This window comes from Vicugna pacos, chromosome 5 (genome assembly GCF_048564905.1).
Source record: "Vicugna pacos chromosome 5, VicPac4, whole genome shotgun sequence".
NCBI classification, from domain to species: Eukaryota; Metazoa; Chordata; class Mammalia; order Artiodactyla; family Camelidae; genus Vicugna; species Vicugna pacos.
Genome location: NC_132991.1, coordinates 92,370,603 through 92,395,507, shown reverse-complemented (window position 1 = coordinate 92,395,507; position 24,905 = coordinate 92,370,603). Strand labels below are relative to the sequence as shown.

General features: G+C 51.6%; 1 protein-coding gene across 6 annotated transcripts in view; it reads right to left on the bottom strand.

The window, feature by feature from the left end:
- The window catches only part of AGAP1 (ArfGAP with GTPase domain, ankyrin repeat and PH domain 1), a 510,942-nt gene that overhangs the window by 304,916 nt on the left and 181,121 nt on the right, over nucleotides 1-24,905 (bottom strand). For all 6 annotated transcript variants that reach the window (XM_072961887.1, XM_072961884.1, XM_072961886.1 and 3 more), the window contains exons 4-5: nucleotides 7,412-7,497; nucleotides 3,365-3,506 (exon numbers count right to left, since the gene is read on the bottom strand). In XM_072961887.1, coding sequence (XP_072817988.1) covers nucleotides 3,365-3,506; nucleotides 7,412-7,497 — 228 coding nt within the window. The remainder of the gene's footprint in view (nucleotides 1-3,364; nucleotides 3,507-7,411; nucleotides 7,498-24,905) is intronic.

The following is a 24,905-nucleotide window of genomic DNA, read 5'->3' as shown; positions in this document are numbered from 1 at the left end:
TCCTAACAGAACCACTCGGGGCACAGATGCTTGAGCGGGGAGCAGGGGACACTTCCCAACTCTCACAGGAGCTGGGTACAGAGGGGGCATCCGAGCGGCAAAGCAGACGTTGGCACCAGTCACCAGTCACCTCAGGGAAAGAAATGCAGACTGTTTCTTCCAGCTCAGCCCCCGGGGGCTCCTGACCCCCGCCCCTCCCCGCTCGCTGGGAGGCAGCCGCGTGCCAGCGCACGGGACCAGAGGAGCGGCCGAGAGGTTTGCAGCCCCTGTGCTACTGAGGGATGACACACACTTTTCAGGGGCTGTTCCTGACTCAGAATTGTTTCCCAGGGCGCGAAGGCTCCGGAGAGACAGGAAACACTCGTCGGCTCTTTAAACAAAAACCCACCCACGGGAACAGCAGCGTACGGCTGGCAAGATAGTGGCAACCTTCTACGTGTCTGCTGTTGCACAGGAAGCGTGTCAGGCACTCAGCTTTTTGAAGTATTAAGCAAAAGTGACGTCTTGGGGGAATAATTTATTGATTCCCCCCCCTTCTCTTTTCCCTATTTTCAGCCCCCTGGAATAGGTTTGACTGATAGCTGTCACTTATTCACAGGGAAGCCAACTCTGATTCAGGATCCTTTCCCTGACAGTGACCTGGGCCACCTCAACAGAAACCCCAGCACATCCCCCGGAAGGCCCTGTTAGAGGGACTTCTTCAAACACCACCTTGTCCTGTCTTCTTGTCTTGGTAAATCTGACTTGGATTTCACAACACTTAAGGAAAAGAAGAATTTTTTCTGTTTTTTAAAAAAAATTATTTATTTAAAAAAATTTTTAAATGGAAGTACTGGGGGACTGAACCCAGGACCTCGTGCATGCTGAGCACACGCTCTACCACTGAGTCATACCCTCCCCCCGAAGAAGTTTTTTTTTTAAGTGTAAACATCTTTTAAGAAAATAGTAGAAAAGTTAGAAACCTGTAATTTTCCAATGCTTTGGTGTAAACTGGAAAAAAAGGCCACAGAGCATGAATCCAGCTCAAAATTTATCCTGACCTGACCCCCAACACCTCCCCCACATCCTTGGTGGGACGCCTGCTCCATGTCTATCCCAACTCAGCTTCCTAGACACACCCTCACTTCTCACAAACGGCCCCTACACGTCAGCGCTGTTCTAGTCTCATTTTTCATCCTACTTTCGATCTCGCATCTTTTTAAGGCTCGTGCTTCTCCCTCAGATCAATCTGATCTGCAAGCCTTTACGACAGAACCTGTCTGACGAACACCACAGCATCACCTGGTCCCCTTACGAACACTCCCACGGCTCCCGGCCTGGACCCGGGGAGAACTGGCCCTCCTGCCTGTGGGAGGGGCCCCACCCCCATCCTTGAGGAATGAACGTGATTCTTCTTCATCTTCTCCATCCCATAGCCTCCGACCTCGAGGTCACCGACCCCAGCCATCCGGGAGGGAAATCTGAGGTCCTTCTGCTGCTGTTCCGGTGTCCCACACAGCCCGGGCAGAAGCAGAACAGACAGGCTTCACAGAAAGCAGTTAACAGAACCTTCCAGAAGCCCACACCTATCCACCTTCTTGCCATGGGGGCTAGTTCTAGGGTGCTCTGGGGATTAGAGGTCTGGCTAATGACCGTGAGGACCTCTCGGGTGAGGACTGTCCCTAACGGAGAACATTCCTGTCCTGTTCCTTTACGGTGTGGTTTGCTTAAGTATGAATGGGTCTCACCAGTGAGCGTGAGAAATAGTAATGCTGGGTCTGCCGGAGCCTCCGACAGCCACTCCCTACCACCAAAGACACCGGCGTGTAAGAAAGATAACAAACTGATCAAAGCAGCTTCCCGGCCTGGACTGAAAACTTACCTGGTCTTTATCACCGTGAGTCTGCAGCAAAAAGCCACTCTGAGCCCTGAGCACAAACCCCCTGAAGCCAGGCAGCTGGGAAGGAGCTCTGCTTTTGCTCAGAAACGGCCCCGGCAGGCCAGCGGGGAGAGGCACTTACCGGAAATAACTGCCTCTGTTTAAGGCAGTTTTAAGCAAGATCTTCTTTAGACGAGCTGCCCACTATAAATGATTATTTATTAAGAATTCTGGGGGAGGCCCACTCAAATACGCCAATTCTGCACACTGAAGCAGGACCGAGGACTTTTGGCCGGTGCACCCTTGTTTCCTGGTGGCCACTAGAGGGCGCCATGGGCAATAAAAATCATACCCGCTGTTAAGTCTAAATCTAACTCTTGCTCTTGGCTCCTCTTCTGAGACCACCGGCCATGACACACATGCTTTCAAAAAAAAAAAAAGGCGGGGGTCGGGGGAGGTGGGATGAAGCAACATCCATGAAAATCTATTTTACATCGAGCACACTGAGAAGATGTCTTTAGTTTATTCCACACTTTTTTTTCCCAACACACACAGCCACTCCACGCGTCCAGCTTACCCGTGCAGACACCTGCCATGACAGCGAATTACCCAGCCTGAGCTCTCGGTTAGTACATCAGACCTGGTGCCATGCGTACAGCTACCTGTTCCCACCTGTTCAACACAGCTAACGTCTTCTCTGAAAAAGCCTCACACCGGGGCATGCGAGGGCAGACCCGACGCACTGACTCTAAAGGTATCAGCAAAAACAGAACCTGAACCAAAACGTGAAGGGATAATCCAGGGTTTCTCGTCATGATTATTTTTCAAGTTACCCACACTTCCGACAAAGCGGTTTTACAGTTAACCTTCATCTGAGTTTTAAAAACATTCTGCATGACCCTTTGATTTAAGTCCTCAACAGTAGATACCAGTGTATCAGTGAGTCTATGGTCAAGACCGAGGGCACTGTGAGTGATGTCACTTTACTAAGAGACCAAATTTGTGACCTAGAAAAAAAGACACAAGATGTACTACCCCTGCGGTAAGATTCTGTGCCCTCTGAGGGATCGGCTAGATCAAAGCCGAGATACAAATCCTAAGACATTAAGAAACAGCCGAATAAAACAAAACTGTGCAGTGTATCGGAAATCAGCATTATTTCAAAGGTGCAAAAGTTCAAGTAAATAACTTTTTAGGCTGCTTATGCATTGTTTTATAACAGGGAGAATTAAGATAGCCTAATACAGAAAAGATTCCATTTTTTCCTGAAGCACTTGGCGGGGGCGGGGTGGGGGTGGTTTGTTTTGAAGTCCCAAAGTGATTTCACATCAGGAAATGTGATAATTTCAGTTTAATGGATTCTCCCTGTAAAAAGTGAGCCTTCAGCAGGAAAGGATTTCTTCTCTGAACCGTTTCCAAACTCCTCCACTCCGACCACACCGAGAATTCCCTTCCTGTTCAACTGCTAAAGCCCCGTCAGCACGGCCTGCCGCGGAGGCCACTCACCCTGGGTCCCCACCAGCACCAGGGGCACCTCGCTCGTGTTCCGGTAGTTGGCCATCCGGCTGTAGTAGTGGTACACGGTCTGGAAACTTATTTCATCCTCCAGGCTGAAGACGAATATAACGGCGTCCACCCACATGGCAAACTGCGGAGAAGAGAAGGGCGGGTGAGCAGAAGGACTCGAGTGAGAAGCACCGGGTCAGCCCCGCGAGCACCGGAGGGAGGCCGGCCGCCCCCGCCCCCGCCCGGCCACGCCCGCTGCCCGCATCCGCTGTAACGCGTTGCTAGGGCGCCACTAACACCCTTCTCAGCCCGAGAAGAGCATGCCTGGAACGGGCCCCTCCATCCCCTTCCTACCCAGGCCACGCTGTCTCCAGAGTAAAGCCAGACGTTCCTCCCAGGGGAATGTCCACCCGCTGCACCCCCTCCGTCAACAGAAGGCAAACTCCGCTCACACCAGAGCCGACCCGGAGACAGGCTCGGAGGGTGACCCTGCGGCTTTCCTGCTTCACACGAAACTCCCCGAGGCCCCCCAGGAAGCCCTGCTGGACGCTGGAGAGGGGCTCCTCCTCTGGGCACCCACCGCTCAGAAATCCTCCGCCTCCCGGGCCAACTCCTTGGTCAACAGCAGAGCCTTCCCAGAGCCGCACAAGTGGTGCCGTGAAACAGTCTGGCACCAGGGGCCCTTCTCTTTGGTAAAGGACGTGAATGAAAATGAAAATAAAAAAACCCCAATCCCATGTGCCTTCTCTAAGAGAAGCTGTGGCTCCCACATGTGTTCTGCCGGTCAGAGCATGAGCTCGGATACCAATTTTATATTAGAAAACAATATATTTTGAATTCTTTTTTAATTTAAAAAAATGTAATTTTTTTTGCAGGTTAAGCTCTGACTTCCACAGATAAATGAAAAGTGTATTCAGTGATGTGAAAATTTTAGTGACCAAATTTAAATAAACCTGAAGTTCAAATGATAAACATGAAATGCAATGAGAGAGAAAACTGAGGGACCAGTGATCCTGGGGCTGACGGGTGCCTCCCAAGCATCTCCTTCCTGCTCCTCTGTCCTGGGCTGTGTTTTCCTTTCTTCTCTAAGAAGCAGGGGAAAGTCGGCTTCCTCAAGTCTAGGAGCACCTTACAAACGCTTGTGGTCCAGGGACCAGACCTCATCTCCCAAGACAGAGGCGGACACTGTCTGACCCTCCACATGGAGGAAACACTAACCAGGTCCCACCCTCTGAAGGGTGTGTCCTGACTGCTCACAGTGCCTGGTGGCCGTGGGCACCCCCTAAGTACCCCCCAGTGGCAAACCGAAAACCAGTTAACTGGCAGCGTTTTCCACTACCCTAATACGACACAAGGAGCCACAGAGTCCTGCGACGTCCTTCTCAAAGCCGGTCAGTTATCTCTGGGGACGTGAAATGATCTGTAATAATGGAAAGGAAGGTTGTGCCTACAGGTGCCCAGAATGGTGACTTGAAAATAGCTCCCCCCGTCCCTGGAACGTTCCAGTATGCTCCGCCTGGTTTTGAAAGGCTCCATCTTGAAATCCCCCCAGCGTAGACATCTTTCCTTGAAGCAGGGTAACCTTCCAGGCTACAGGACGCTTCTGTACGTGCTAGAACAGCAGACCGGTCCTCAGGGAAGCTCATGGTCAGGCCAAGACAGAGACCTCCTGGGGGCCCTAACTCTCCCCCGGGGGTGGTGGATTGACCACCTCAGCCTGTGCCCAGTCGTCATGAGATCTCAGGGAGTCAGTGTCCTTGAAGGCCATCGTCCCCTGGGGTCACCTCCAGGATTAAATGGGCGGACCCACACGGGGGTCCTGGGGGTGGGTGTCCACCCAGTGTCACTGATTCACAGTATGTATGTTTTTCAGGCATAAGAAGCTCATAGGATGAGTCCCACTGCTGGTCGCAGGCCTTAATCTTTTTTTTTCCTTAAAAGCAAGTCTTTAATTAATCACAGGGATGAAAAGGAAGGAAAATATTACTGTATCAAGTGACATCACACATCCTAAGCATCTGAAGCTACTTAGTAAAAGATACATTTCAGGGACGTTGGAGCAAAGATGTTTCTCAGAGGGAAACGCGCTGGAGAAGAAAGTCTGGGATTTCGTCTGTTACCTTCTGGGGAAACACTGGGCCTGGGCTTTGTCCTAAGGGCACCCCCCAAAAATACTTTCATTGAAAAGGTCACCCTAATAGCAACTACAGCTGATGAAACCTTCAGGGCAGGGCAGTGCTGTGGGCCCCTAACTCCTCGGGCTGGAGCTCCCCCCTCCGGTGGACCAGGGGCTCCTTCAGAGACCAGTCTCATCACAGTTCAACTCTGGCCCGGGGCAGCCTTCTCACCGCTCACGGCTGGACTCGGGACGCCCCATATCTCTGCACATCCCTGCCCATCAGTGTCCATACCCGGACAGCATCCCCAGACAACGGCGCTCCTGAGGCCACTAAACCGGCCCCGACGTGTGCATCTGGAGGTCTCTCATCTGTCTTCTGAGGTTCTTTATGTCAGAGCCACAGCGGGCTCCTGAGGTCTGAAATGGCCCCTGGCACTCCAAACCTTTATGCGCTGGAAAACCAGAAAATCACCCCTGCTGACGCCCACATTTCACCCACTTCATTCTCCTAGTGACCAGCTGTCTCTAAGGGACCCTGCAGTAAAGAGCCGTGTGAGAGCAAGACCGACACCCCCCCTACCACGGAGGACTGAGGAAGATTTATTCAGCATTAGGCACCATCACGAGCCTTCCAGCACAGCATCAGGCATCACACCCCGTCCTGCTCAGTTGTAAAGGAACAGACATGCACCAGACATGAGCTCACACAGCTTTGTAACCTACTTTTTTTTCACGTTTAACGTGCCTTCAGTGTTCCCTTAGTATCATCAATTATGCTGTCTCAGTAATGCTAAAAAAATCTTCTCCACGCTTTAACATCTTTGCCATCAGAATGTACCTGACAGACTGCTTTTTTTCATGGTTTCACAGCATTTTTCTTCTCAATATTGGTATAGCTCATAATCAGGGGCATTTTAGACTCAATGGAACACGGTCAATCTGCAACATCGTTCTGTAAAGCTGCAGAGTCTTCCAGTGGGTGGAATTCTAGACCCTCAGCAACCCCCGCATGCAGCATCTGTCACTTAAGATACTGGCTAATCCCGCGTCACACTTCCACAAAAAGGCAAGTTCAAGAAAGAAGTGCCAGGGACATTTTTAATATTAAATTTGCAGGGATGGTCCTGACTATCACTAGCCCTTGGTTCCTTTAAAGTGTTTAGCTGGTGAATTATCATGTAAGTAAAGTAATAAACCGGAGATTAAGTAAACCAAAAAAAGTGGTTTTCTACATTCACACTGTTTTTTTTTTTCTTTTGCCTCCACTACACCCATTTTCCAAGGAACTTTCAAAGAAATCACACCATGCCGTATCCTGGTTTTCAGTGCAAAATGACTTGGGCCAGGAAGATTCCAAAAATTCCATCCAACTTTCTACATGATCGTTCTACTCTCGAGAGCAAACACTTACAGGAAAAAGGACACACACACACACACACAAAAAGACTACAGAAACTTCCAGATGTCAATTCAACTGAGTCGACAAATCAGTGCAGATTCTGCTCTTCCTTCCTTCTTAAAACCACAAAGTGAGAATCAGCCACACAGTCCCAACTTCCCTCTAGGATTCTGTCTGAAGGAACAACAGAATCAGTCTCTTGGAGATGAGAAAACACTCAGCCGTAGAAAACATTATCGTGGAGCCTCTCCCCCTCACCTTTCCTTTCGTTTTTGTTTTTTTGTTGTTGTTGTTGTTCTTTTTTGTTTTTTTTGGTGAGGTGGGGAGGGATTAATTTCCTTTCCTTCCTTCTTTCTTTCATGGAGGTACCAGGGATCGAACCCAGGACCTCGTGCACGCTAAGCACACGCTCTACCACTGAGCTACACCCTCCCCCTCACCTGCTCTCGTGCGCACCTGACTGTGGAGCCAGAATCCTCAGGAGAAAGGGCAGGTGGAGGCTGGCCACCGGTGTGCTTGCAGTACTTACCTGTGCCTCTGGGGGGCCCCCTTCATCTCTAATCAGCAGCAGATAGCTTTGTCCATCAACAACAATCTCTTTCTTGAATCTGCCACCTGCCACACACACAAAAAATCCTGTTACACAAGGAAGACGGAGCGTGAGGAGGGCAAACAGACGTGGGCTTCGCTTGTGGAAAAATACACCCTAGGCCGTGGCCCTGGAGGCCACCCTGAGGATTTAGGAGTGGGCTTCGGATCTGTCTCAGGCCAACCACTGGGTTTTAAAAGAACTACTGAACTCAGAGTTAAGTATTCATCTTTAAGAACCCGTGTTCATTTCGAGTTAGCCTCCAAGGAACGCCAGGATCACTCCCGGCTGACAAGGGTGGAATTTTAACGTAGGCTTTGCATGTCAATTCAGGAGTTCTCTCTCACGGGGAACACGCTGATACGGAGTTCAGAAACAGAGAACGCTGAAACTGTCATTCTCTGGTCGGGTTCACAGAACCGCAATGAATTTTTCGGGTTGAACAGGTCTACACCATATGGATCAATTGGAGTACTGAGAATCTGTATTCTCCTCAAGAGAAACCCAGTTCTTGGAAGGAAAACATAGAACATCATGGGGACGGTGTTTCCGGATTCACAGTTCACAGGTAAGGGAAGGATGCTCAGCTACCACACACGGGTTAGACAGAAACTACTGGATGGCATCTCCACACAGTGGAGACAGAGCAGTGCAGCTGGCGGACGGAGAGGCGTTAGAGACCACGTTGGGTTAGCAAGAAACCTCGGGGCCCCGACGCAAAGTCGGGGGAGGGGGATGGCCACATGAAGGCGGCAGGGGCTGACCCCAGACCCATCCCAGGTGGGGAGGGGCACACGGCTGCCCCGCGCATCTCCCCTAAGCGCCCAGACCAGACTGCCGGGCCTCTCCTGGACAGGGGAAACACTTCCACTTCTGGGCTCCCTGCCTCTCTGGAGACACACCACCTTTGGACATTCTGGGCTCTGAGTGCACCCCAGGTAACCCTCACCGGGCTTTCGAATTCGTGGTTTCCAGAGAGGAAGCCATCAGTACCTGCTCTCACGCCTGCTCCTTGGTACGGAGACCTTCTAGAAATACCATCCAACACCGAATAACTGGACCTTGGAGAACCTCGCTGGGGGGCTCCCCTACTCGCCCCACTGGCCGTGCCTCAGCCCCCTGCCACCCGGAGTCACATTTGGTTCTCAGCCACAGTGGCTCCCCAACCATGGGGGCCGACCTTCCCAGAGTCTGGGCTTTGAGCTATGCAGGCGCCTGAGAAGCCGAAACCAGAGTCTCCACTCCCCCCACCCCCACCCCTAAGAAGTGTCGAGGCCCGGGGGTGGGTCGGCTCGGAACTAACCTCCCTGAGCGCGCGCGCATGCGCACACGTGCACACACCCCTCCACGCCCGCCCTGCTCCCGGCGTAACAGACAAGACGCTCTTGCTTACACAGCAAACGAAAAGCCGAAGAAAACTTCCCAACGTTAAAACAGACAAGCTCTCATTTGGATCCCCCTCACTGCCGACACCGAAAAAAGAGGACGGGGTCCTTGCAGCAGGGTCAGCTGGACCCACGTCTGATGGGGGATGACACAGCACTCGCACGCGGGATCCAGACCGGCTGAGGCCCAGGCTCCGCACCTGCCGCTTCCGGCTGTAGGAGGATGGTTTAGGGTCCCCGCACCCCGGGCAGGTCCCCTAAACACACCTGTCTCCCAGCATCTAAGGATGCACGAGACCAGCCCTTGCCTGATTAACTCAGGGCTGACCTCCATGAGGCTCCGCAGCTGCCCCGGGCACGCCGGTCTCACACACGTCCAACTCCTCACTAGTCCGATGGTCTCTTTGGAGACCAGCACCCCTCCGCTGTCAGGGGCCTCCAGCCACCTCCCCCATCTCTCTGGGGAGCAGGAATCCGGTGGGCATCACCACCCAGCTCTCCCGGAATGACCCTGCTGGTGGCTCTGTTCCTCTCCCACATCTCTGTGCCCTCGCGTGTCTTACAGGGTAAGCACTTGGACAAATTTCATTCATTCATTTTAATGGAGGGGATTGAACCCAGGACCTCGTGCATGCTAAGCCCCCTCTCTACCACTGAGCTATATACCCTCCCTCCTCATATCTGTTCTTTTGTTCACTTTCTTTAATGTTTTCATAGGGCCACATTTGCAAGTTATGTGTCCAGATGGTTGAATCACAATATTAAAGTTAAGGAAGGTTTGCACAGAACTCTCTCTGCTCTTCATATACTCTCTGCTTCATAACCTCAAGCAAAGGCCTGCGGGCCTAATTTTCATCAGCTCTAAAAGCAGGGGTGATTCTCTCCTCCGTCCGTAAGGCCCCTTCCAACTCTAAAACTGCTTTACATTTCACCCCTAAGTGTAATTAGGGGTTTAGCCTGTAATTAGTTTGCCTTCCCAGTATTTTATAATTGCAAATATTAGACACTTGCAATGGACTTGGGTGATTTTTCTGGTATTATACACACATCCGGAAACAAAAGTTACACACCCAAATGCATCTGCCATGAACCCCAAGGTTTAATAATTAGATAAAATTCAGCCAGGTGTTTAAGCACCCAGACTGTGAGAAAGAAAGGATATGATTGATAAAAGTTCCACAGAAAAGAGAAACTCCGGATCCTGAGGGCCAGCAGGCTCACCGGGAACGAGACCGCTGGGCTGGGCACTGGAGAGACACGGCCCAGCAGGCAGAAGCCTTCAGAATTCATTTTCCCCAGTTCACCTTAGAGACGCAAAGCGGGAGAGCTTTAGGATGAAGGTGTGGGTAGCACCAAGCTGGTCTCCATTCATCAAGGGCCACCACTCTCGTTATTTCAAATTCAAACCCACCATCCCCTCCCGGCCGCTAGACCTTTTCCTACTGAAACTGTAGGGGACACCACCAAACTCTACATCCAATTTCATTTTTAATATAGATTTTTAAACGCCTCTTTTATAATCCAGTTTCCAATTACAGTATCCACAGGGGACTGGTTCCAGGACCCACAAGGACACCAAAATCCCTTAAATAAAAAGGTGTAGTATTTTCATATAACCCACGCACACCCTCCTGAGTACTTTAAATCCTCTCCAGGTCACTTACACTATCTAATACGGTGTGAATGCCGTGTAAGTAGCTGTAAAGACAACAGAAATGCTACATAAATAGTTCCCAGCAGGAGACAAATTCAAGTTTCGCTTTCAGAAACTCCCTACATTTTTTTTTTCCTGAGTGTTTTCACTCTGTGGTTGGTTGAATCTGTGGACACAGAACCCTCGGATACAGGCGCCAGGTTGTGTTTGCCCTGTAGGTCTAGTTCACCCAACTGTATTCCTAGCGCTCAATGCGCAGCCCGGCCCACAGCCCACACTACACGAACGACCGGCAACCTCCTTTGGCTGCCAAATACTATTACGTAACATTAAATGACCTCAGGGATAATCTTAATCTTAGCAAAGTGTCCCCAGACCTGACCCCTATACTGGGAGCCACCGACAGGCAGCTGGCCCAGACCACCTGTGTACAGGTGAGCAGGGGCCCCACGCACAGCTGCCTGTCCCCTGAGTCCCCGGGGGCAGCAGGGCTCTGTGCCCATGATGACGTCTCCACGAGAAGGGAAGGTGGAGGCCCGTCCCGCAGGTGAGTCTGTGCCTTCCGAGGGCGCCAAGAGGTCACCAGAGGTAAACAGCAAATGGGGAGAGACAGGTGAGCAGAAGCAGGCTCATCCCTGGGCTCGCCACTGGACGGGAGAACGAGTGCTCTCACCTTGTGGGAGCAAAGAGGGGACACGCGTCTTGTCTGAACACAACCTCAAGGGTAGTTTATCAAATCTCTGGGTCACCCAAAGGCTAGTTTTCTGAGTTCCCAGAAAACTGCCGCAGTTAGCTCCGTTTGCCCTGAGCTAGGCTTATTAAGCGAGTCAAGGTCTTAATTTCTTCCAAAATTAGGTAAAAGATGGACCTGAATTCACCTACCGAGGGCAGGGGTGCTGACGCGGGTGTGCTGTGAACAACAGCACAGCAGGAAGGAAAGAACAGTGGTGTTTGTGTTGTCGTTGTTCTAAAATAGCCCGAAGAAAGACTGAAAGGTGTCCCTCACAATCCACTGGCAACTAACTACTCTCACGGTTTCAAGGTTACTCTCCTGAGTCCTGGTCTTGTGCTACGGGAATCGGTTTCAAACCTGGGAAGCTGGAGCAGAGGAAACAACTGGGTTCCCTAGACTATGCAAACTCCAGCTAGGTCGGCTGGATCTGCAGTGGAGCCCTGCTCAGTGCAAGGGCTGTCTCCACCCAGAAAGCTGTGCCCCTCCCACCTGTGCTGGCATTTCTGATTTAAGGTGGGGGGGGGTAGAAAACTGAATTTTCCTATTCCCCCCAAAAAAAGTTTTGTTGGGAGTAAGCACTGCAACAGATGTCTAACATTTCTGTTTCTGTCTTTTTGGCTAATTGGACTGAAAGCTATTAACATATCATTAACAGCCCTCCAAGCAACAGAAAGCGATGGCAGTAACAGCGACTCTTATAATACTTCACAGTTTACAGAAAGCACTTTCCTTCCCCCATCTTCTCCATTATTCCTCACAGCATCTTGTGATGCAAATACCATGATCAACACCCACGGGTACTGGGGCATTTTCAGACCCTGCATTAACCCCCACTCCCAAGCCAGCAGGCGGCAGACGCGCTGACTGATCCTGGCCTCTCCTCCCTTCTGTGTGCATTTCTGCTCACACAGAAACCATCACAGACACTGCACACACTGTCCACAGACGAGCCTGGAAGCTTTCGTGTAGTTTTCTGGGACGACACCGAGCACCATGGGTCGGGGGAGGGGCTGTCTTTTCCCTACTCCACCCACAGCTCCAGAAAGGAGGAGCCGTCCTCAGCTCCGAACACCATCCCTGCCTTAGGGAACTAAGAAGAAACAGACCTATCGCTTTGTTCACTTTTTCCCTGTTGATTTTCATCTTAATTTTTCTAAGCATAAGAAAAGGATGGATATCATTCTTGAATTTCAAGCTACATTTGTGAACCACACTATTTCCCTTCTCCCTAAGAAGAGGGCATTATTGTAGCATCTGATCAGAGCAGTCAGGTGGCTGTGGTCCCCACCCCGAGGAACCAGTAGACCTCGCGTCCTGCCACCATCACAAAGCCGCAGCTCAGGTGCTGCGTCCCCTGCAGGCACGGTTTAGAGATTCTCATCTGTGAAAACATTTTTAACGCTTGCCTAAAATTTTCTTCTTACTTAGCCCCATATTAAAATAGAAAGACTATCTGCAAATGTTGCTGTTCCCTAATTATTCAGGACCAGCAGGATGAGAGGAATCCACCGAAGAGGACTAAGTCGAGTCTTTTTAGTTCTCCCTGGGAGAATATAAAAAAATTTCACCATGAACGTGCCAGAAATTTCTTAAAATTAATTTTGCTCTTTTAACTTTGATAAAAATACTGAAGTCTGTAACTCATTACTGAGGTTTTGGAGACGTTTCATATCGTGACATTTAAAAGGAGTTTTGGATCATGTTATTGTTACACTAGGGGAAAAAAGTTTTATTGGTAACTTATTCATTTACAAAATTTAACCACATCAGACTTCATTTCCTCTGCCAGGCTTTTAAAAAGCTTACATTGTTTAAATAAAGGTGGGGGAGGGACTCCTATAAAAATGTACCAGCAGTAAGGATCTAATTAATGCGTGATGACGGCCAAGTAACCTCCCAGGTAAACTCGGGGCTATAACTTGAGGTGAAGTGGGGATGAACACAGGCCAGGATCTCTGATGACTTCGCTGAACCCAGACCTGAGCAAAACAAAGAAGGCAGATCAGGAAAGAAGTCAAAACTCCAGGGTAAGAGAGATGATTTGAACTTTGCAATAACTGAATTTCTTGTCTTCCATTTCTTTTTTTTAATTTGGTTTTTTGGGGGGGAGGGTAATTAAGTGTATTTGTTTGTTTAATGGAGATGCTGGGGACTGAACCCAGGACCTCGTGCATGCTAAGCATATGCTCTACCACTGAACTAGACCCTTCCCACTCCTTTCTTTCATTTCTAATAAAATGGGGGGGGAGCGGGTAGTAAAAACCAGAAAGAAAATTCCCCAGCCACCAAGAGAAGCAAAGCCTCAGTAACCACCCTCGAAATCACTGGAAGGAAAAACAAAAAGCACAGTGCCAGACTCGGGAAGAGGGGCTCCTCGCCCCTTGGGGGGAGGACACACGTGGAAGAAGCCGCACAGCTGCCCTGTCCCGTCTCTGGACAAGGATGACAGTTAGGAGGTCCCCGATGAGCAGCCACCAAGGGGGCAAAGAAAGTGCCTGCGTACCCAGACTGTGGGAGGGGGGGACCCCCGCGGGGAGTAGCATTATACACACACCCTCCCACCCTCCACAGGTGCAGGGAATCCGGGCAGGACAACCTGCAAACTCCAGTGGAGAACAGAGCCCTGTCTCTGACCGTAGATCACCTTGGTCTGGAGGCAGTTTCCTCGGAGGACAAAGGGCATCCTTTTATACTGTGACCTCGGGTAAAGTAACAGCCAGCTTCAGCCTCCTGCACCTGAGTGCCTCCCTGCAGGTGGTCAGGTGTGTGGCTGAGGTCTGGGCAATGGGAGCCTGCGCAGGGTGGGCTGTCCCTCTGGTCCAGGGATGTCTCCTCCACCCTTCCTCCCACTACAGGAAACCGGACGGTGGAGGAGGGGGACTCCCCACGCCCAACACCCGAGCTGGGATGCGGGGTGGCCACTCGGACCTCCAGCCAGGTGAACAGCCTGAGCAGTGCCTGTATCTCTGCCCTTGACTGCAGTCAAGACAGCGCCAGTCTCAGAGGACGGCAAGAGAACGCTGGAGAAGTGGTAAGGACATCATGCAAAGACGGGGCAGGAAGCGAACAAGGGGTGGGGGTGGGCACTGGAAGGAAGCCTGCAAAACCCAAAAAGCCAATGGGGAAGAAAATCGAACTCAAAAAGCGGAAGGCAATGCCTTCCGATTGCTCCCTTCCCTAACGCAGCTTACAAGGAGGCATCAAAAAGGCACACACTCCGGGAGTGAGAATCTGAAACAGTAGGAAATGGAAACCTCTAGGACGGAGGACCAAAACAACATTTTGGAATGAGTGGATAAAATGTGAAAAAGGCAGGGACAGAAAAAACATTGCTCATAGCTGAATTTCCGACACAGAGGAATGGCCTGAAATAAACTCAGTCGATGAGATGAAAAAGGCGGAAATTAACTGATAGGAAAACAAACGAAAGGAACAAAAGGATAAATGGCATCTCTGACAACAAGTCCCCAGCAAAAGAACCCAAAGACTATTTGGAGATAAAATACAAAGGAATTTTCCTGAAACGCAGGCAGGCGTGACCTGCAGGTCGAAGAGCACACGAGATGCTCCAGGAGTGACAGAGACTCTCAACATCACTTGAAAGACAGGGCACACCGAGGCCCTGGTGAGAAGCGGCCAGGCCAGCCAAGGCGGGGGTTCTGATCACAGAGCCGGGTGAAGGTGCACTCTGAGGAGCGCCCCTCCAAGGATCTGGAAATGGCCAGTGTAATAAGCATTCGTCACATGGGGGCTCCTCCCTGAAAACTTGCATGGAATGAGAGTGGTTGCTTTTACTGATTCAGATTGGAATTTCAAGAGTCCCACTATTTCTACTTCAGCACTTCTGGATTATGTAGTGGAAAAGAACAAGAAATGGCCCATAAGGCGGAGATACACAACACACATTTAAGTGTCCCTTACTTGTGTAGCTCAGGTTTACCTGACATCAAATAGAACCAAACATTAACTGGATGAAAACCTGAAACAGGAGACTCAAACGCCCTATTTTGTGTCATGTAAAGAAGCTTCATTGTCGTCTCTGATAAGTAATGAGTCAGAAATCTACAAACCACAACTTGTACAGGTTTTATTAATGGGACGTCGTGCTGCACCAGAGACCTACGGAAAACATTTTGTAAAAGCAGTACTGCTGCTCAGAAAGAAACTGGGAAACTCATGTTTGGGGAAGTGGTTTGTTGCCCAAGAGTTAAATTCAATTTCCTTACATCTTCACTTCCAAGAACTCTGAGCAAAATGTAAATTAGCAGCTCAACACATGAAATCCATTCAACGCTCTCTCCTCCAGACACTATCTTCTTGAGACTCAAACACGGAAACCCGGTACAAGCGTAGGCTGGTGGACCTGGACCAGCCTCCGATAGACAACGTCCAGGGACAAACTTTCACTGCAAGTTTTATTAGCTTTTCCCCTCAAAAAACACTAAGATCGCTGTAAAACAGCATTATCCCTACAAAACATTCTCCATCACCACAGCCACAGAGCCTCAGATGAAGAGGCAAGCACGCTCCACAGTATCAGCAACCCCAGAAGGCAGGCAAGTCCGGAGCCCACAGCATCCTTCTCCCTGGGGAGGTGCACGCGGGCTCCGCGGTGCACAGAGGGAGAGAGAAGCCTGGGTCACGCCGTCCTCAGCTTGCGTCCCAGGTGTGGTGCTGGGGCCGGGGCCTGGAGCCTGCTCCCTCCTCCGGGACTCAGCCGGCCCCTGGGCTTGGAGCCCAGGCCCACTCAGGCTGCCCTGGCTCCACACACTCGGACTTCCCCGCAAGACTGTTTTTGGAACTAGGAACCAACCCCCCCACCACCTTGCCTCCCCACCTCCGCCAAGTTCACACACTGCTCTCCACCGGACTCAGCGCCTTCCCAGTAACTCAGCAGCTGTTCCAAGGGGACAGGCACCCTGCAGTGGCCGGCGCGGCCCAGCACTTCTGCGTCTATTTAACAGAAGAGTACCACTCAGCAGACTTGGTGACTAGAGGTCCCGTGGAGGCCCCTGAATCTGGCTGCTGAGACGTCGAGTGGGCTGTGGCCCCTTCAGGACGGCGGTGCATGTGTGATGGCAGGGGGTGGGGGGTGGGGAGATGGGGTGCATGCACTGCAGAAGAACAAGCTCCAAGCCGCCCCCTGAGGGTCACCCTCTGAGCTGAGTGACCCTGAGCAGCTCCAGTAGCCTGATGGCTCAGTTTCCTTCTGGGAAACCTCAAGAAACCACAGCACCTGCCTTCTGTGGCTGCAGCCAGGGGAGCACAAGCTGATCCAAGTCAGCTGTCAGGCTTCTTAAACACCTGCCTTGTCTTTAAAACCCACTAAGAATTGGTATGTGACACTGACGACTTTGTGATTTCCAAGTGGAAAGCTGCACACTGAGGGGAAGTTTCAAAACGACATTCAGTGAGAGCTGAGACTGCAGGAATCGGAGAAGGAAACATGTGTCTTACACTCCTATTCCTTTAAAAAAAAAAATAGGGCTTTCCCTAATACTTTGTCACAATTCCACACATTCCGGAAGATTCAGGGTAATATTTCTTCTTCCCAAGTCAAAGCAGCTCATGAGACAGCAAGTCTTGGACGGTGCTGCTCCAAGTGCCCCAGACAGAAGATTTTCTAAGTCCGTCCCCAGGAACAGTGTCAACATTTGTCCAAGTGCGTGGTGTGTTTCCAATCTGAGACTGGACTTCCACGTCAACAAGAGCCAGACTAACAAAGGGGCCTCCACTGATTTACACTCAGCCGACGACACAGTTTGATTTTTATTAATACTTGGCAGGAGCCTTCCCATGTGCTGGCCATCCCCTGTTTCTCATAGCTCCTTGCACCAAGGCAACAAGTTCTTGGTCTTTGGAACCACCACCCAGCAAGTACTCAGCAAACTACAGGCTCAGCACAGAGCTGTGCTGGGAACAGAGCAGACTGAGGCAGAATCCCTGCCCTGAGGGAGCTTGTTGTCAAGGGCAGGAGGGGGAGGAGGAGGGAACTGACAAGGAGGGCTGGCGGGGTGCGGGGCGGGGGGGACTAGGGCCCCATGAGCAGGCGTGGTCTGTGCCACAACCCTCACCCCCACTCTGAGCCCCAGGGGAACCCACTGAGCGGGTGGGCCGGGGGGCCTGGGTGTGAATCAGCTCTCTGAAGGAGATAATAGCCGTAAAACAACGAGCTCCTCCATGTGAGATCTAACACACAGGCACGCGCCGGAGACGCCGGTTCAGTTCCAGGCCACAGCGATGAGGCGAACGTGGCAGCAGAGTTGAGTCGCAGGAGTTTTTTGGCTTCCCAGTGCCTATAAAAGTTACGTTTGCACTACGCTGTAGTCTATTAAGTGTGCAAGAGTATGTCTACAAAAACAATGTATATACCTTAATTTTAAAACAACTGTAAAAAAGAAAAACAAACATACTGCTAAAACATGCTAACACCATTTGAGCCTTCAGCAAGTCACAGTCTCTTTGCTGGTAGAGTCCAAAATATTGTAAAATGTGACAGAGAGACACGAGGGGAACAAATGCTGCTGGAAAATAAATGCGGCCGACAAACTTGCGCGACGTAAGGTTGCCACAAACCTTCAATTTGTTTAAAAAAAAAAAAGCAGTATCTGAGAATCGCATAAAATGAGGTGTGCCTGTGAGACCGAAGAAGTCAGCTGTTTGCTGGGCACGTTCCAACGCCCGCTGCTGGGGCTGTACGGGAACGTTCCAGTCCGACCGTCTCTGAAATAGTCTGGTGGTGGACCAAATATATTTAGTCAAGCACATTTGTTTCCTTGGGGGGAAATGTACTTACGGTTATTTGTTTGTTTTATTTTTTAATATTCTGCACATTTATTTTAAGCATAAAAAAGGATAAATCACAAAAAGGATTACAGATTCAGGAGAAAGAGCCCAGCTGCTCGCCTGGTGTATTTAAAGGCGGCTTTGCTGCCAAATCCCACCGCCCGTGGCCTGAGACGTGTCCACGGGCAGGAGCCTTAGAAAGGAGCGTGGCGGGGTGTCGGCCAGCACCCAACAGAAGCCAACTGTTTGGGGGCGGTTTTTCAGCTGCCAACATGTGGGCAAATGGTCCCTTGGTCCCTCAGATTTTATTGTTCTAACCTAGTGTTTCCCGTGTGAAAATAACTTTATTAAAAAAAACACTGTCTTGTACGCTATTTTTGAATAAACAATTCTAGAATAAAACATGTCAAGGTACTGTCTGTTCACACACGTTTCTCTGAATATAAATCAGATGTTTGTTCCAAGCAACTCAAACAGGGTGGCTGTTGTCAGACTGGATCATATGGAGAAACCCAGAAATCCTCTGCATTTAAAACCTGATGTGTTTACATACTGCGGAGCGGGGGCCATGAACTGTCCCGGTGAAGGGCCACCAGCCAGGACCCACTCTAGGCCCTGTGGGTAGCAGCCTCCCCTGTTTCTGTGGGGGGTTTGTTTTCACTTATTTTTACAAACCTTCAGAAATGCCACACTCCTCAGCTCGTGGGGTAACAGCGCAGGCGGGAGGTGACTGCTATGGGGGGGGGTCTCACCTTACAATACTTCTCCTGGGGACACGAGCACTTACTGTTTGGACTGGCACCTGCCATTTCAGACGGCAGGGGCGGCGGGGGGAGAGGGAGGGGAGGACCCCACTTCCTGCGGGAACAGTGCGCGTACTTTACGGGAGGAGCCCAGCCGGTACTAAGTCTCCAGGTCACAGATCCCACCCCAGAGGGGCTTTGGTCTCTGAGGTCGGCATCCTCTGAGCCGGACACCACCAAGACGTGGAGCAAAGCAGGAGCCAGGACTGCCGTGGTGTGTCTTTGTGTATCTGTGTGTCTATGTGGTGTGTGTCTGTGTGTGTTGCTCCCTCTCAGGCAGCTCAGGAAGCGCCCGCATCTTGGAACGCTCTTGGTTTGCACCTGCTCCTGGTGCACTGCCAGGTTCCTGCCCAAGCTGGAATGCAGACCGAGGCACATCCTACAGCCAGTGCTTCTCAGGACTATAAGCTGCCACCTCTCCTGATGGGGCAGCAGAGGGTCCACTGGTGAGCGGGTCTCCACAGCTCCCTCCCACCATGATGTGTTGATTCCAACATCCAGAGGTCATCTGAGGACCCCTCCCATCTGCCCTCCTGTGTCCCTCCCCAAAGCCAGGGCTTGTGTAATGACCGCCAGGAGCCCCAGGGTCCAGCCCCCTGGACTCCCTGCAGAACCCTCACACACACAAGGGCCCCTCACCGTCCCCAGGCCGCAGTGGAAGATGCACACGCTGCCAGCCGGGTCCACCTGCAGATCACGCAGCCACGCTGTGTGTAAGTGACACAACCTAACACCCTCCCCTCTGTTGCAGGCACGGAGGTGAGGACACACTGGGGCCCGCTTTGTCACCAAGGCCCCCTCTCCACACACACTCCTCACATTTGGCACAATCCAGTGGCCCTCCAAGAGCAATGCTCTTTCCTTCTTTTGTTTGTGGCGTTGCTGTTTTGTAAAATAAGCAGGAACAGTAAGAAATGGAGCTCAGAAAGGGGCAACAGGCTGGCCACCCAGGAGGCCCCTCAGGCCACGTGGCAGAACAGGAGCCGCTCCCGGACGCAGGACAGGCGTGGCCACCCACCCACGCAGCGTTCTTCCTGATCCTGGATCCTGCCTCAGAATCCTTCCCAACACAGCACATCCAGGAAGCCACCTCGGACGGATGGAAGACTACGCCATGAGTTGAATCTGGTTCCCACTGCCGACCTGGGTCAACCATCAAAGAATTTATTCAAACCATTTCAAGCACATGGAACTGTCGCCTTCTGTAGGTAACCGGCAGCTGTGCGGGGCGGGCACTCAGGCAGTGCACACGCAGTACGCCCCGATCCCCACCACCCCGATCGTACGCCTGGTTCCCCGATACCCCTCCCTCAGGCCGGGGGCCCCCACTCCTGCAGGAAGCCACGCCCTGCAGGGAGAGCCCGGGACATGCTCAGAAGAGCCTCCAGACGTGATTCTTTTTGGCATGTGGCCCGTTCTGCTGCTGGTGTTGTAACTTTTACCCCCTTTTCTCCACGTCCTGGGCCCGAGAGTTGCCAGGACCCCGAATGGAAATTTGCACCCACAATTCACATGAGCATCCAGCAGGATCACCTTACATGATGTGACATTTTCTTCCCGCAGCGATCCTGTCTCCCACCAGCAGCGACTGGGACAAGGGCTCCACACTCTCACAGCCATCCTAGGCCCCTCCTGGTACCTAAGCCTCCCCGCCTGACCCACAGCCGTGCACTGAGGGTGCCGCCCACCCCCACCGCCTCTCCCAGGCCTCCTCTCTCCACTGCACAAGCCCCCCTTCTCCTGTCTGCCCCCCCCCAGGCCAGTCCTTCTTCCTCTCTGCACATCCTTCCACAGAATCCCTTGACCCTGATGAGCACCCAGACCCAGCTAAGGACTGGCTGTGAGCATCTGATCTCTCCCCACCCCCGGGGCAGGTGCAAAGTAAAAATAACAGTAAGGAGGGGGATGCAAAAAAAGTCTCAGCTCACAAAGCCACTTAAGATTCAAACAACGCATGACAGTCCAAAGACTAACTTTTCTGCCCCTGAAGCTCAAGAAGGGAAAAATGGCTGCAGAAGCCCCAGGTCCACAGGCTAAGCGGGACTATAAAAATCAGAGGGAGTTTCTGGAAGAGGCAGTGAGGTGAGTTCAAACAGTCCAAGGCACTTCTGTCTCCCGGGCACCCTGCTCTCAGGGTGCAAACTGAATAACAGGTCTGTTAATTAGGGACGGGGTCCGCATTACAAAGCCCCCCATGCGTTAGAACTTAGAAAGAGTATGTGACTCAAGCAATGCCAGTCAGAGCTGTCTCTGAGTCTTGTTGGCGCTCTTGAGAAAAACAGCCAATTCTCCCTCCCCACCAGGTGTGAGTGCTGTAGGTCACGTGGTCGTGAGGACACCTGGAACTGCTTGCCACCAGCCGGGGAGACCCAAGAAACGCGAGAGGCAGGTTCCTCATCAGCGCAGGTGGGGCAGTAGGTGAGGGTCTTCGTCAAGCTGTGGATCCACCCGCTGAGCTGCTCCAGTTATGGGAGTTGATAAATCCTCCCTTTTCCACTGAAGCTCAGTTAAGTTGGTCACCTGCACCTTGCAAACAAAAGCGTCTACACCAAGGCAGTGAACATGGACCCTGTGGCTCCCAGATCAGAGCAGGCAGCTGGACAAGTGGGGACTGGCCAGCTGCCATGCAGTCCCCTGGCACCAGAGCTGGCTGCCAGCAAGATGGCAGAGTCAGGGCCCAGTGACACAGGCAGATGCAGCCACGGACCAAAGGGGAAACGCTGGATGGCGGTCCAGCACTGCCGGCTCCAGGGGCCACTTTCTCATTTGCAATAAACTCATGCCCTTAAAAAAAAAAATCTTCAGAGTTAAAATTTCTCTAGAAAGAGTAACTTACAAATTCAGAGGTGAAATTGTAAGTTTCTAGACTCCAGTCTCCCTTTTCTTTTTTAAGAAAGGATTTGGTAAAATCTTTTGAAGTCAGGAGGCATCTCAGGAAAGCTTCCGCTGTGTGCACAGCCTGCAGTGTGCTGTCCGGAGGCTGTGCTGGGAACCCAGGGCCTCCTCCCGGCAGAAGCCAGCACCCTCGGCGTCCCCGCGGACCAGGAGTGCGTCACCTCCCTGAGCTAGTTCTCCCCCCACGAGCCTCTTCTCCTCTGGAACGCGCACCCGGGCCGCAGGCACGGCGCCCAGCCCTCAGCAGGCCCTCGGTTTCTTGTTGAACCAATTATAACAATACAGATGACGCGTTCTGAGGTCCAAACCACCAATTCATAAACACACTTCGTCCTGCCAGTTTTGTCAGTGCCAGAGACGTAACCTCCTTACCCTCATTTTACAGCTTTCCTTTTCTTGCTCAGAGCAGGACATGCTGCTTTCTCATTATTTCTCTGAAGTTCCTAGTAAGAAGTTTTATGTCCTTCAGTATTTTGGACAGTGATCACCCGATCTTCAACATGGCTTACACGTGTGGGGGACCAAGATCGCAGACTGTCACACAGACGAAGACAGTCACCAGGATCAGTGGCACTTCTGTGGTTAGGGACTGGGCTAGGAGGTGAAGTAATTAGAGAAGGTGGCTGAGCCAACTGCTGCTTTATCTATTAACCCAGTTTTAAAACTTCAGATAATCCTCACTAAAAATATCATCATGTCCTTATAATTACTTGATTGCAAGTAACACGGTAAAATTGTGCTGAAAAATTTAAACAGCTAGATTTCAATACTGCTCAAGTTTTACTAGCGTTTACAGATATTTCCCCCCATTGGAACATTAAACGGCACCCACGAACGTGTTCAGAAATAACCCTAACATCTGTTGAGCAGTGGTAGCTGACAGAAGTTTTAAGTTTATTTGATTTGCAGAGGGTTTCTGGAGCTGACAGTTTAAATGCATTTCATGTGTCCCAGAAAATAAGTCTGGTGTTTACCACGTGGCTGGTTTCTAAGAAACCAAGTAAACACCCATTTTAAAAAAATTAATTCAGATCCACATGCTCCCAAGAACGCTTTCACGGGCCTGACGACAGACATGTCTGCTGGGAGAGGACTCCAGGCAGAGACCCCGGGGAAGCGGCAGGACTAGCAGAGTAACGTCCAGCTCATGGGGACCGTCGGCCACCAGGCCCCTACAGCTGGAGGAAGTGACCACTGGGACACGGCCAGCGTGTGACAGCGGCAGCCAGGAACGGGCAGGGCACAGTGGGAAGTCCAGGGCCGGTCAGCTTCGGTGGGCACAGACTGTTAACACGGGGAAGGAGACGGCAAAGATGCAGCTGACTCGGGCCTCACAGCGGTCACCTGTGCTAAGCCCACGTCCACCCAGAGAAGCTCCGGACACTGCACCGCGGTCCACACAGCCCGCCCACCCCCATCCCCGCCCTGCATGTGGGAAAGACTTCACAGAACTCAGCCCCAACACGAATCACCGAGGGGCGGGCTCAGGGTGGTCAGCCCACTTTCAACTGTGTTTTTTTCTCTAGTTTCCAAATGACACGATTAGGGCCCAGGCATGTCTCCACTGCCATGACCTGGGATTTACTTAAAACTGTCAGCATAACCGCATGGACGAGGAGACAGTCCCTTGGGCATCTCCCAGCCGGGTCGGGGCTTAACCAAGGAAGAGCACTGAGCAGAAGAGAAGGCCATCTTGCTCTGATGGACCTGAGGTCCTGAAGCCATACCTGTGCTTAGCGCTGAGGAGGCGGGGCCCACAGCCTGGGGCAGAAGCTGCGGGAGAAAAGGGGCGGGGCCTGTACTTAAAAGGTGACCTTCACTGAGGCCTTGCTCTGCGCCAGGCACTAAAGCGGCGTCTTCCACACATTTACGCTCTTATTTGGTCCCTGCAACACCTGGGAAGCAGAGAAGAGCACACTGAAATTCAGGACCCAAGGTCACAGGAACAGGAGTGGCTGAGACAGGCTGGGGACCCTAGGTTTCAATGGCCACAGGCAAGTTCAGGCCTGACACAGAGGCTCAGAGCTTCTAGAAGGCAGTGCATCCCTGTCCCTGGGGACACTCAAGTCCAGGCAGGATGGGGTCCAGGCAAGGGTGTGGGGAGGCGGCCCCTCCGGCCCTGAGATCCTCCAGCCCAGGACTCCCTGGAGCTTCCTGACAAGGTGCTCCAGCTCCCGGACCACCACCCGCTTCCCTCCTGCCGTGGTGGCCCCACTCCTCCCATCCCTGAAACTACCCAGCCCTTCCACACCCCGTTTCAGCCTGGAATCATTAAAGACGCTACGCATTTATAGGTTCTTCTCCCAGAATGTGAACCGGTTTCATCTTTCCTATGAAATACCCCAGGTTTTTATCAAACTCCGTGTATCTGACATAAACCAAATACATGAGAGAGACGGGCTCTAGGCTCCTTCCGGGAAGACTGAAGAAGCGGAACACAGCCGGGTGCTTCCCTGCTGCGGCCCGGCGCAAGACAAACACACCAGGGATTTCCTGCCATGTCCGGAAGGCCTAACTCCCTATCTTATTGCATTATGTACCTTACCATTTCAACCATTTTGTTTTACACACTGCAGCTTTCTCAATGTAGTAGTTATAATTACTCAGTATCTAACATTTTCTCCAAAGGCTAATTAGCAGCACTCAGGCATCTTCTGTCGCCCTTTTCGGCTTCAGACTCCTTTCTTTACACAGAAGGAATTCCCATGGAGCTTCCCACTTTGGAAGGACACTGGCTTCCCACCCGGCTCCAGTAAGTTCCTAGAGGAAGGTCCACCTGTAATTCTCTGCCCCAACTCATGGGGCTGAGTCTGTTTTTATTTTTAGTCTTTTTTTCCTGGAGGGGTAGGTAATTAGGTTTACTTATTTATTTACTTTTGGAGGAGGTACTGGGGATTGAACCCAGGACCTCGTGCACGCTAAGCATGTGCTTTACCACTTGAGCTATACCTTCCCCTCACCTGAGTCTGTTTTAATTTGTGAAATGAATGGTGCAGGGCTGGAATTCCTAGATACCCGTTCATGTTTTCCGGTCTTGGGTGGGTTGCAGCCGTGGTGGCACATGTGTGGTCCCCGCTGGGAAGGACAGGAGAGCGAAGACGGAGCTCTGGGTCCCCGCCCAGATGAAGGCAGCTCCCCTGGAGATGAGAGGCGGTGCCATCGCAGCCTTCACATTGGC